The sequence below is a fragment of the Sphaeramia orbicularis genome, chromosome 4 (assembly GCF_902148855.1).
Source record: "Sphaeramia orbicularis chromosome 4, fSphaOr1.1, whole genome shotgun sequence".
In the NCBI taxonomy this organism is placed as follows: Eukaryota; Metazoa; Chordata; class Actinopteri; order Kurtiformes; family Apogonidae; genus Sphaeramia; species Sphaeramia orbicularis.
The window spans coordinates 52235446-52248074 of NC_043960.1; the positions used below are offsets into that span (position 1 = coordinate 52235446).

At 40.0% G+C, this 12629-nt stretch overlaps 1 protein-coding gene and 1 long non-coding RNA gene across 2 annotated transcripts; one reads left to right on the plus strand and one right to left on the minus strand.

Annotated features, from left to right (window-relative positions):
* The first annotated feature begins 7314 nt into the window (after nt 1–7314).
* Nucleotides 7315–8461, plus strand: LOC115418464 (uncharacterized). Its single transcript, XR_003935291.1, has 3 exons — nt 7315–7403; nt 7943–7947; nt 8402–8461. It is a non-coding gene; the product is annotated as an uncharacterized LOC115418464 (long non-coding RNA).
* A 2541-nt stretch (nt 8462–11002) lies between these two features.
* On the minus strand, nt 11003–12172 carry LOC115417609 (uncharacterized). The gene has a single exon (XM_030131622.1). The coding sequence runs from the start codon at nt 12170–12172 to the stop codon at nt 11003–11005; it is 1170 nt and encodes a 389-aa protein (XP_029987482.1).
* Nucleotides 12173–12629: the final 457 nt, after the last annotated feature.

The window sequence follows — 12629 nt, forward strand, 5'->3', positions numbered from 1 at the left end:
CTCATAACATCATGACTAAAACTGTCCAGTATCCAGTGAGTAATGTAGTTGTTGTGTCTTTGTTTTATCTATGGAGCATTATGTGGAATGTAATAATAATGCATTATTGACTAATACTTTACTATTTACAAGGGCCCTTATCAATTGTGGGCCCTTCCAGTCATCATCACCTTTCTTCCCCTTATGGTACCCCTGTGTACATCACTGGATAATGACTTTATGAATAAGTGCAGAATTAACAATCAAAAATAAAAATATACATACCTTTGTTGTATTGAACTGGAGACTGTATTTTAAACGGACCAAGACTTATATGATCTCGTTCCAAATTAAAATAGTGGATAAAAACATACAAATCTGAGGAGATTTTGGGTCCCCTTTAATCTGTGATCCACATGCTCAGATGTTACATGTATTGGCATATGTAATCTTTGTCTTAGTTTATAACAGTAATAACTTATGCGAAGGCCATCTGTCTGTGGCAGTACTCTATTCCACTGTTGAAATGCTGTTTCAAAGTTCACATCAGAGGGCACGAGGACTACAGTTGTTTGCTCCTTTTATTTACTGTGGTCGAGGTGACCACCGGTGACATGACATTTTAGCAGGTGTGTTTGAAAATGGGATTGACAAAGGACATTTTGGTCCTGACAGTAAAGGTTGATTCTGTTGACATTCGTGTATCAAAAGCTGCACTAAATTGAATGTCCACTAGGGGGCTGGCTCCAAAAGGGAGTCAATCCTATATACATCCATGTGGAATTTTACAGCAGAAATGAATATACATATTATACTAAGGTCAAACAGTTCCTCATAATTTTATGCTGTAATGTGATTTACTAACGTGCCATTAGAAGTGCGCGCACACACACACACACACACACAAACACACAAACACACACACACACACACACATCTCTCAACCCCTTGTCCCCATCTCCCACATTACACCAAATAGCAACTTTCAGAGGAGCCACACCTGTTTGTCAAAGCCATGGTTTGAAACCACCTGATCAGTGGTGCAGATGGATGGTCATGCACAACCAGCGGGCCTGGGCAGAGACAGAGAGAGAGAGAGTGGAAGTGTAGATAAAGTGTGTGTGTGTGTGTGTGTGTGTGTGTGTGTGTGTGTGTGTGTGTGTGTGTGTGTGTGTGTGTGTGTGTGTGTGTGGGGGGGTGGGGGGGGTAGGTAGCAAAGAGGAAAGAAGAGTGTCACACTGATATGCAGTACAAGCTGCTCAGAGGAGCACATAACACCTCAGATTTGACAGCCTGTGACATCAAACCAGACCCAGTTCATCTGGAGAGGCTTCATTTGTCATTTGTGCTCTTTCAGCCTCTGCATCTTCTCATTATATGCAACCAGAGCATTTCATTATTGCTTTTTCCTCATTGCTCTGTGTTGTACCTTCTCAGGTAACACCTTATATTAAGGCACTTGTACTAACTTTTACTAGTCTAGAAATAGTTAATAGATGGTAAGGCAGTTAAGTCTATTATATGACGCTTATTAGCATTCTTATTGGTGTATTTAAATGACACATTTATAGCATATATGTGAAGTCCACTGTCGTGAGATAATGGAAACAAATAAAAACTACAAGCATATGCTTTTGACTTCTTTCTTTTAATGTATGACACGCCTGAGTTATGTAATGGTTTATTGCACTTTGACTGTATGGATTATTGATTGTAGGCCAACGGCATAGTTTGTCCCTCTGACTTCCAGCTGTTGGCTGATAACTGCATTTATTCACAAAGATTTTCAAAACACTGGACTGACATCAAAATTTAGACATTTATTGTAAATAAATTGTTTTTTCTTATTTTTTCAAATTGAATGATGGAGTGGATGCACTGATGAATCCTTTTTGCACCAATACCCATAAAGCAATACTGTTTAGTGTGATAAACATTTTGTCAAATACAATCCATTCAAAATGCCAGGATGTCCTTCTACATCAAAATGTATTTTTAGTTCACAAGACAAAATACTTCTCTAGTTTTTTTACCTACAGTCGTCTATGTTTATTAGGGCTGAACGATTAATTGCATTTGCGATAATATTGCGATATGATAGAATAAGATTTTCTAATCGCAAGAGCTGTGATTTGACTGGTCACGTGACTTGCGAGCTAGCGGAGCAGGCAGGGCTGCGCTTTAACCTGCTGCCTCAGGCTTGACAGAAGCTGATGCTGCAGAAAGTTTAGTACCAAAGAGGGGCAGCATGTCAGGTGTGTGCATTTATTTGGGCTTTAAAAAAGAAGATGCTGTGCAACATCAGGTATTGTGCAGAACTTGCCTCATGAGGTAACACTATGAACCTTTATCAACCCGTAAAAAAACACCACAAAGCCATGTACGACAGTTGCACGGTTTTCTCCAAACCATCTGGCTGGCTGGAAGACCTGAAGAGAATGGCAGAGTTTAAAGTGGATCGGTGTGTTAAGCCCAAAACCTTCTGTCCTGCTACAGCGCAGCTTCACCACTTTTCTGATGCCAGCCAAGTGGGATATGGCACAGTGTCATACACAAGATTTGAAAGAGATAATCAGGTACACCTCACATTCCTCCTGGGAAAGGCCAGAGTGGCTCCTCTCAAACAGACCACCATTCCTCATCTGGAGCTCACTGCAGCTGTTCTGGCTGTTCACCTTGACCAACTGCTTCAAAAGAGAGCTACATGTGGAGTTGGAGAAATCTATTTTCTAGACCAACAGTACCACTGTCCTGAAATACATCAGAAATTAAACTAAGAGATTTCATACCTTTGTCGCAAATGAAGTCTCCCTGATCCGAGAAGTCACAGATGTTGATCAGTGGAGGTATGTGAGCTCTAAAGACAATCCAGCTGACGAGGCATCACAAGGGATGGGAGTAGAAGATTTTCAAGAGCACAGCAAGTGGATTAATGGCCCTGAGTTCCTTTATTATTCACATGACAAGTGGCCAAAACTGGATGATAAATATGATCCAATTGCTGCTCACGACCCTGAAATCAAAAGGGAGGTGATGGTCAGCACTGTTGTTGAAGGAAAAACAAGCCCCACCAGTTACCTTATCTCATACTTCTCCTCATGGTTGAAGCTGAAAAGAGCAGTGGCTTGGTTTTTGAAGGTGAAAGAGCTCCTCATACTGTTGTCTCAGAAAAGGAGAGAGTTTGCAGTCACAACACAGTCTTCTGAGGCAAATGAATGTGGACAAAAGGTGGATGAGGCCAAGAAGAAACCTAAGTCCAGGAGATGTTGTCCTGATTGCAGATGCCACTGCGCCCAGAGGATGCTGGCAGATGGGCAGAATTCTGTCTGTAAACGCTGATGCCAGAGGCCTGGTCCGCTCTGTGCAACTGAAGACCAAAACCAGTGTGTTGGAGAGACCAGTGACTAAGCTTTGCCTGCTGCTGGAGGCAGCTGTGGACTAAAACCTCTATCTGCTCTACCTCTTATTCCTCTATCTACCTCTCTGTCTTTGTTCTTGTTGTTTCAGGTCCAGAAAGAAGATAGAAACACTCATCACAGATATTGTTAGAATAGCTCCATTTAGTTTATGGGTGTAATTGTGACTAAGTGCACAATTAGGGGCCGGAGTGTAGGAGCTATTTGTCGGTTTAGTTTTTGTTTAAAGTTAATTTACCCTTTTTTGTTTACTAATTTAGTTTTTTTTTTTTGCTAATTGTTTATTTTTTGTTTATTTTTTGTTTAATATTTAGAATGTATTACTTTGTTTTTATGGTTACTGTTTCATTCTTTGGTATTTAGCACCCTTTTTGTTTAGTGTTTTCTTACTGGTTTAGACCATGGGCACCTGGGTATAAATAGGAGCACAAAGTTAGACCAGCATGCACCTGGGTGGGCCTATGGTTTTTTATCAGACAGTCAGACAGGATGAGTAGGAGAGACAGCACAAAAGGCCTTAGTGTGTTTTTCCTGCACAATCTTGAAAATAACCACTTGAACTACATCTATGATATGGACATTGTATTTTGACTGTGTAAACCACAAACCCATGGTGCATCTAGTGGTTATTTGAGTTATGTTACAGTCTTAAGTTCAGTCACCTTTAAGTTGATTTAATTTTGATGACAAATAGCCGCTACATCCTGGAATAACTCAGTTAAGCCTTTCAGTTTGGGTGCTTCCACAAATGAGTCCAGTTTTCTGTTTTGTAAAAAGCCTCAGTAGTGAAATAGAACAAAGTCCTATCACACATACCACATCATATATCATATGTTTTGGAGTTCTTGGACTATTTCTATTGTATAGAACTTTATACTTACTCTCTCTTCATCTACTTCTTAGTCAGACATTGGACTTTTCAAAGTTCCTTTCAGACTACAGTTGTTCATCCTGTTTCTGTCTCACGTTTCTCCAATGAACTGAACCTTAATGATGTATTCCAACCTATGAGGGCTTATACCACCAACATTTTACCAACAGTGTCATGAAAAGACACAGTTGTTGTTAAATATTGGAAGAGCTTTTCCAACTATTACAGTAGCATTAACTACTTCCTTACTCACCAGTTTACACATGAACACTAAATGTACAGTTTCTAAATCTACAGTTTGTGGTAGGACGCCTTAACAAACACTTAACTCTGCTCTTTAACCCTCCAGGGTGATCAAAGCGTGAGAAAAGAAAAAGGTTTTTGTTTGAGATTAATACACCATGAAAACCTGGAGATATGATTAATAGATAGACACCTTTATATGTTCATAGACAAACCTGCTTTACTCTTTCAACTTCTAAGCAGATGAGAGACCATGATTAGGAATGTCTTTGTAATAAATAGTATAGAGTTTTTTCAAATTGTATTCTACTATTTTTGTGTATTATTGGGTCCAATATGTTAAATAAGGTAAAGTGCAAAGGAATGATCATATCATCAAGGTGAAACAGTGCTGAAAAATATATAACAAATGTGGTTAACACTTTTGATGTGTTATATAAGGCAAACTCAAAAGTATGGAAAGAACCACTAGGAGTTAAACACAGTCTTCCACTACGAACCACTAGATCAGTGAGGTCCAAGTTTGTGTTTAAAACTTTAACATACATTTCACTGAAATTCAAGCAACTGAACCATGAAATATCTGTGAAAAATCCATCAATGACAAATAAGCACTGGCAAAATGAGCAGATCAAAGATATCATATATTTAATATATTCTAAAAGCATGCAGTAGATATGTTAAATAGTAAATTTGATGTTTTTTTTTTTTTTTTTTTGTAGTTTTGCATTATGTTGAACTTTTCAGTCCTTTCTATACTGTCTGGTAGTATAATTAACATGCTGATTTGAAAAAATTATTTCTTTTATTGATGTGAAAGAAGCAAACCGTGTGTATTCAAAGCCAGAGGTGTTGGTGAGTTTCCTGAGGTCACATTAGAAAGGTTGGATGGGTTCAGTTTTAGTCTGGTTCTCCTGTTCATCAACCAGCACTGCTCCTCCTCCACAGCAGGGCAGTGTCCAGTAGACCTTCATGTGGATGGACTTTTCTTCTCCAACAAGACCTACAGGAAAGAGGCAGTGCAGATTATGTTGGTGTTCACACTCTTTTTCAGTGAAGTGTCTTTTCAGGGATAAATAGACTGAATAAATGCAAAAAAAAAAAAAAAAAGAACTGTTTTCCTCTACCAAGTCGGAGCCACCATGTTTTATAGGGGGTTTTTCGTCTCCTGCGATGATGTACAGGAACGATAATATTGAATTTAACAGTTTGGTTCCAAGTCTTCTCTTTCCATAGTTCATCTCATACCTGTGTGTAAATACTGCAGAATCACACCTACCACCAGCACAAAGTTAGTCACATTTTGGTGTGGAGCAGTTACACTTTATACTTAAACTTACCCAGACACCGGAAGGTTTATAGATATAAACTATTCTGAATGTTATGTTGATCATGTTTGCATGTATGTACAGTATACGCTCCAAAAACAAACATCAACACAAGACATTCATTAATCTATCATTTGTTTATTTCAAAACTTTACTTATTAATACACACTGTGCTTTGCTCTTGGAAAGCAAGAACAAAAAAAGTGACTTTTTTAGTAGCTGGTGATTCTTTTCATTGATACCACAACATTTCTCCTCTTGTGTATTCTTTTTTTTTTTTTTTTTTTTTTTCTTTAAAATCTACAGTGTACTTTTGGATTCCCACACAAGATAACCCTTATTAACATGCACAAAAACAGAAAAAAAAAACCCACAACCAAAGAACACTACGGTACATTAAAAAGCACCTGCTCCACTGAAACAGGCTTTTGTTTTAATCCTACATAGTTACATAGTTGGGATGTTGTTAATGCAACTTAAACAGCAACCCCCATGACAAGTTCATAAAAACGACATAATATTTCTACCAATCCCATTAGGTATTCTCCATTATCACGTCGACCTTCTGGGGGACAGATGAGATACATTCAAGAGGTAACAGATTTAGCAGATCTCCTCCACAAACAACTACCTGTCTCTGCAACACTAGTCACTCACTACACTGTAGAATACAATTTCCAGGTTCGGTTGAGTTCCCATTAAAGTGTTGATAATTAAAGGCGACCAGAGGAACATGCTGTACAGTACATATAGTGGTTCTGTGTTGGCAGAAGGGCCCCTTTTGTTTTCGTTCAGGGGCCGTTACAGACTCAGAAATGCTTTAATTATTATCCAAAGAAAATGGTTTCAGTGGTTCTTCATCTAACTTTGTGCACACATCACATTTTCCAGTTCAATAACATACTTGTCTTTTCTCCAACTTGCTATGGTTGTCATTCATCAACCCGAAAAACACATCATTTTCCCATGAAACGGACTGTTCCACAAACAGAGTTGAAAAGCTGCATGAAAATATGCAGGTATATAATATTAAATAAAGTTGTGTTTTGAGGAAAAACATTTAAATAAGCTGTAACAAGCAGTGCTGCAGACCATTGTCACCAAATATTTAAGTATAGATTTGTGTAACTTCGTTTTTATTCGCATTTATTTCAAGACGTCATAGTTAGCACTGGCACCGTCAAGACTTTCATTCAACTCTCTGAACACACTCATCCGTTTTCAGTCAGTTTCTATCATTATGTTCTCTAATACAGCAGAAAGAAGCTGGATGTTGTTCATTTGCTGCACGTTGAATGCAAATGTCAAACTAGGAACTATTAACAGATACAGTGTCATTTAAACTCATAAAAGGCGAGTTATTTTTACAATTACAGTGAAAGCCAGTAGATGTTTTGCTGCCAAATGCAGAAGTGCAGTGCACCATGAGGATTCATTTTCTCTTATGTTTTGGTCCAAAACATTATTTAACCATAAATTTAAAACCCTCATCCCTCTTTCACTTTCACCAGAGTCTGTCATGTCATTTTGCACCCTCAGATTATCATCATGTATATGTTTTTAGTAGTGCTGGGCAGCGATTAAAATTTTTATTCGCAATGGATTTCTGCAATTAATCACGATTGATTGCATAGTTATGGGGGGAGGGGTTGCTGGCATCAACAGAGTGTATTGCCCTTAAGTGATATTTAAAACTTGAAGTACTCTGGTGATAAAATAATAATTCCACATTGCAGTGCTTACAAACAACTTTGTCCTTCTCAACCCCACCATCTGAAGACATTTAAAATGAAATGTCCATGTAAAAGACCAGTACTTTTCTCCATGTTTATTTCCCCACCAGTTTATTTCCGGTTGTGAGTGATTGACATGAGTCTTAAGCCCACTAATAAGTACTAATACTAATAAGCCCAATAATATGTGATGTTCAGTTGTTAAAAGCAAACAAAGGGGGTCCTCTAGTGGTTGGAATAAATTGCACTAACGTATGTTTTGTCCTTGCGGTGTTCCCGTAGCCAGTTCGGACAGAAGAAGGAACCAATACACGTTCTTTCACTCTGTTTGTATGGCCCGAAAAACGTTTACCTGTGAGTATTTATGTTCAGTTGTTGTAAGAATGAATAGTATAAAATATCCCTGATGTGAACCTTTGTTGCTGGATAAAAAAAGACGTTGTGAATCTTAATCTGTAAATGCTAATCGTTAGCGTGTCTATGGATTTTCCCATTTAAGTTAGCATCGAGCTAGCGGCCTTTTCCCCATTCAATTTAATGTATAATGCCATGTAAATGTACTAAGGCAATGAACACAGCTGAGACATATTTTTTATGTATGTTGCAGTTTTACAGTGAGTCTCAAGTAAAAGATTTGGAGAGAAGTTTTGGGGTCCAGCTTTTCTTGGGAAACCTGTTGTTTATCTGCCGAGCTAATCGCTACACGCACACAAGCAGGAGCAGAAGAATAGGAGTTAGAATAAAACGGCATTAACGTAAGATTAAAAAAATTGTCGGCGTATTTAATGAATGCGTTAACGCATTAATAACGCCTTAACTTGCCCTCCCTAGTTTTAAGTTGATTTCAGTTTGGGAGTATGTGAATGTAAAACGGCGGTGCTAAAAAACAAACGCTGCTTTAAACAAGAAAATAAGGAGTAAGTTCACATACGCTGTTAAAACATATCAATTAAAAACAGAACTTTGTGTACATAAACCCAGCACCCCCCTGTCACTTCTACTGAGTCATCCCACTGGAGTACAACCCAGAGGCACCTGTTCAGGTCCGACTGCAGCTGTATGAGCGCATGCGCACATATGTTTGCGCTTGTCCAGGATGTGAACCACTTTAATGATGCCTCTGTTGAAACGCTGGTCTTGGTCAGTTTAGTGAACATGGACAGTTGTTTTTGGACTTTAGCTTTCAGCTCTTTTACCTTCTCTTTACAGAGGCTGATTCCCACCGGAGAATCTCCAGAAAAGTTGCTGTGAACTTTGGTGAAATTCCACTCCACATTGTATCTTTTACCGACTGCCAGGCTCCGCCCATAGATCACACACACACACACACACACACACACACACACACACACACACACACACCACACACACACTTGTCTTTCACATTAGTCAAACAGAAGTCTGTGTCTCATTGTTGGTGAAAATAACTCCTGACTAAACTCTGCCCACATCGTTGCGGGGCTAAACCCACTTCCTGTCTGACATCTGGTTCATCCTGCTCCTCCTGGCCCCGCCCCTCCCCAGTGTCAGACAGCAAACCAGTGCTAAAGTTTGATTGACAGCTAGTTGACCGTTTCATCTCGGGAGGGGGGCAGGACACTTGTAATTTTGATTGGGTGGAAATTTCAAGCTGTTCAACCAAATGACCAATCAACTTTGTGTTCTTCTATTATTGACCCTTGGTGAATCACTGGTAGATCACTAGCAACATGTTGGAGACATCTAGACTAGTTCTATTTTTAGAACAGGCCTGCCGACTCGCGTGGCCCCTTTGGTTGACCTAGCGCCCACGTGCACTGGGTTGGTGATGAACTATTATTTTAATTTGGATGGTTGAATTCTTGGATTTAATAAGAGGTAGTCAGTATTAGTATTAGTCAGTATTAGTTCGGATTCCTTTGTGTCACTAGATTTTCTTTGTTTCACTGCTCAGTTGTAAATTTCTTGGGATAAGCTTGTTTAGATAGGAACCATCTGTCTAAACAAGAGTTAATTAGGTTCTGTTCTTCTTCTAGATACACGTCTGAACAAACACATTCACACACAATGTTGTCAAATATAGGTGATAAGGGTAAACTGATTGTTGGCCTAAGTTTACTTAGAGTTAAGACCCCACATCTGTTTGATCTTATTAGATAACGCTAAGTTAAAGACCAGCCCACAAGGGGTTGAGCCCATAGTTTGAAGATCAGTTTGCAAGGATTATAAAAGTGACATGCATTGGAATGTTCTGGGTCCATTTCCCCACTGGGGGTGTGGAACCTCAGCTGAGTTATATTTTGTTTGTGATCAGATCAAGTCAACAATAAACTGATAAAAATGAGACCTAAAGAATCCGGACTTATTCTTGGAGCTTCCAACAAAAGAACACATTTACAAATTTGGTGACCCCGACGTGATTGGCTGACTCTGAGACTGCATTCTATTGAGAATAGTGAGACAAAGGTGGAAGCGAGTTCCGCTATGGAATGCATCCAGAGGAATCAGAGGAGAATGGATTCAGACAAACCTAAAGGGCCCTAAAAATAATTTAAGCAGAAAACCTTTTGATTCTAATATCAGAATTTCTGCAAATTGACTACTTTAAACTGAATTGTCTGAACCTGGTAATTCTATGATGCAAAATTTATAATGAAAGACGTTTATAAAAATATTGAGTGGTTTCGTTGGATTGAAATGATCACAAGTAAGGTATAAGCATGTGCATGTATTAATTTCTTTTATTACTCCGCAAGTGGCGTTGGGTCGGTTGCGCCGTTTCACATTAATAACGTAGAGCCTACTCTGCTAACATTTAGTGTTGCGGCTTCCTATGGTGTTCCTTTTAGCCGCTGAGAGTATGAGGTTGGGTCCTGTGTTTCGTAGATTTGTGATGCGCAAGGATGCTATGGTAAGAGATAATGCTAAGATCCAAAGTTGTGTTTTGTAAATTTATTGACAGCGCACAGAGCTATGACAGCATATATAGGATGGATGGATAGAATAATGCAAAAATAGACAAAAATGATCAATGAATTAATGAAGGGCGGTCAACAAAAAATACAGCTACCCAACCCTGACTCTCTCTCCTCTGTGCTACAGGGGAGTGCGCGCCTTTACACACACACTTCCGTGCCACGCGCATGCCCACACCCATGTGAACCACCACCTCCGCAGCACACACACTCAAGCGCACCGTGCACCTCATCTTCAGCCTGTATGTCTCCTACACACCAGCCCCTAATTATTAGGTCCCACATAATAATTCCCATTTCAAAATACATAATAGGAGACATAATAAACAATTACATAATCAATTTCAAGTGCAATATGTCTACTAACTTTTTAAAGTTCATGAATTGTCCACACAGAATGGTCCTTCTTCTGGTCATCATTATGACCGACTAGTCCATAGCCCAAAAAATGGTCTCAATGTTCAAAAAAAATCCAAGTTCAGAAAACAGAGTCACTGTAGAGGTCAGCAACGTCCTTATGCTGCCTCCAGAAAAGATCAGAAATGTACTGAACTTGTCTCCATCTTCTCTGCTGCTCCATGCTCACTTCACTCTGACTGGCTGTTAACTGTTTCCTTTTCCTGCTACAGGACAACAGCCATTCCTTATATTTCAGCCACCATGCCACAGCCTTCTTCAGTTGAATCCAAGAAGAAGAATAATGGATCAGGTGAGTAGTGGAATCCTCTCCAATTTGCACAGCATTTATAACAGCACTTTTCTTCACCTCTGGATCATCCTGGGAGAGAGGGCTCACAGGTTCAGGATTCAGAGGCCATTCTATTTCCGGTTGGCAAAGAAACCGAGGTCCTGTTAACCAGAGCCTGTCTTTCAGAAATACCTCCACTTTGACCCCTCTGGATGCTGCGTCGGCTGGATTAGAAGCTGTATCCACGTATCTCCACTGAGAAGGGTGAGATGATTTCAGTGTCTCTGAAACACAATTGGCAACAAACACCTTGAATCTGGTGGTTTCATTTCGGATGTATTTCAGCACAGAAGCACTATCAGTCCAAAACACTGATTCCTGAAGACTCATGTGGTGCTCTTTCTTCCACAAGACATCCATGTGACTGGCCATTGTTGCAGCAATCAGTTCCATTCTTGGGATTGTAACGGTCTTCAGTGGGGCGACACAAGCCTTTCCCATGATGAAAGCACTGTGCATTTGGTGGTTCTCATTCTGTACGATCAGGTAAGTGACTGTACCATAGCCATCCTCACAAACATCGCAGAAGTGGTGTAATTGAGCAGTAATAACATCTCCAAACTCCAGAGCTTTTAAACATCTGTGTAGCTCGAAATTGTCCAGTAGGTGGAGCCCTTGCATCCCCTTTAGCCATTCTTTGGAGACAGCCTCTGGTATGGGGACATCCCAACCAACTTCTCTTCTGCACAAATCCCTCTGGAGCCTCCTCTTCAGGTGGCATAGGCGCTGTTCCACCACTTTCTTGTTTTTTGGCATACTGACGCTTAAATTTCTCAAAGGCAGGACAACCTGGTAGTGACCATCAATGTGCTTAACTGACTTTGTGGCCATGTCCATAAACCTCAGGTCTTCTCTGGACAGATCCACTTGTTCCTCCACAGCAGACTCTGGAAAGTCCATCTTATATTGCTGTTGCCACAGTTCATCCAAATTTACGGTGGAGAGTGGCCTCTCCACCGTTTCCTGTCAGTGGTCCGTTTACCGTCCAGCCCAGCACCGTCCTTATAGCATAGGGTCCATTATGCTCACTGCAGATGACTTCCAGCAGTTCCATGGCTTGTGGGACATTTGTCCCTATCAGCAACTCAATTCCAGCCTCAATTTGTGGTAAGGAGAGGTGTCTCAAATATGGCCACCTTGTCAGATCCTTATTTGTGGGTATGTTTGTTCTGTGCACTGGCATTGCCAACTGAGTGTAAGCCTTTGGCAAATTAATAAAGGCATCATTTTCAAATGCCGCCACTTCCAGCTCTGGCACAGTGCTGACCACCTTCTCCTGGCCCATTGTCCTGAGAAGAATGTTTGCTCTTTTCCCAGACACATTGAGCTTCTTCATCAGACTCTCCGTGCAGAACAC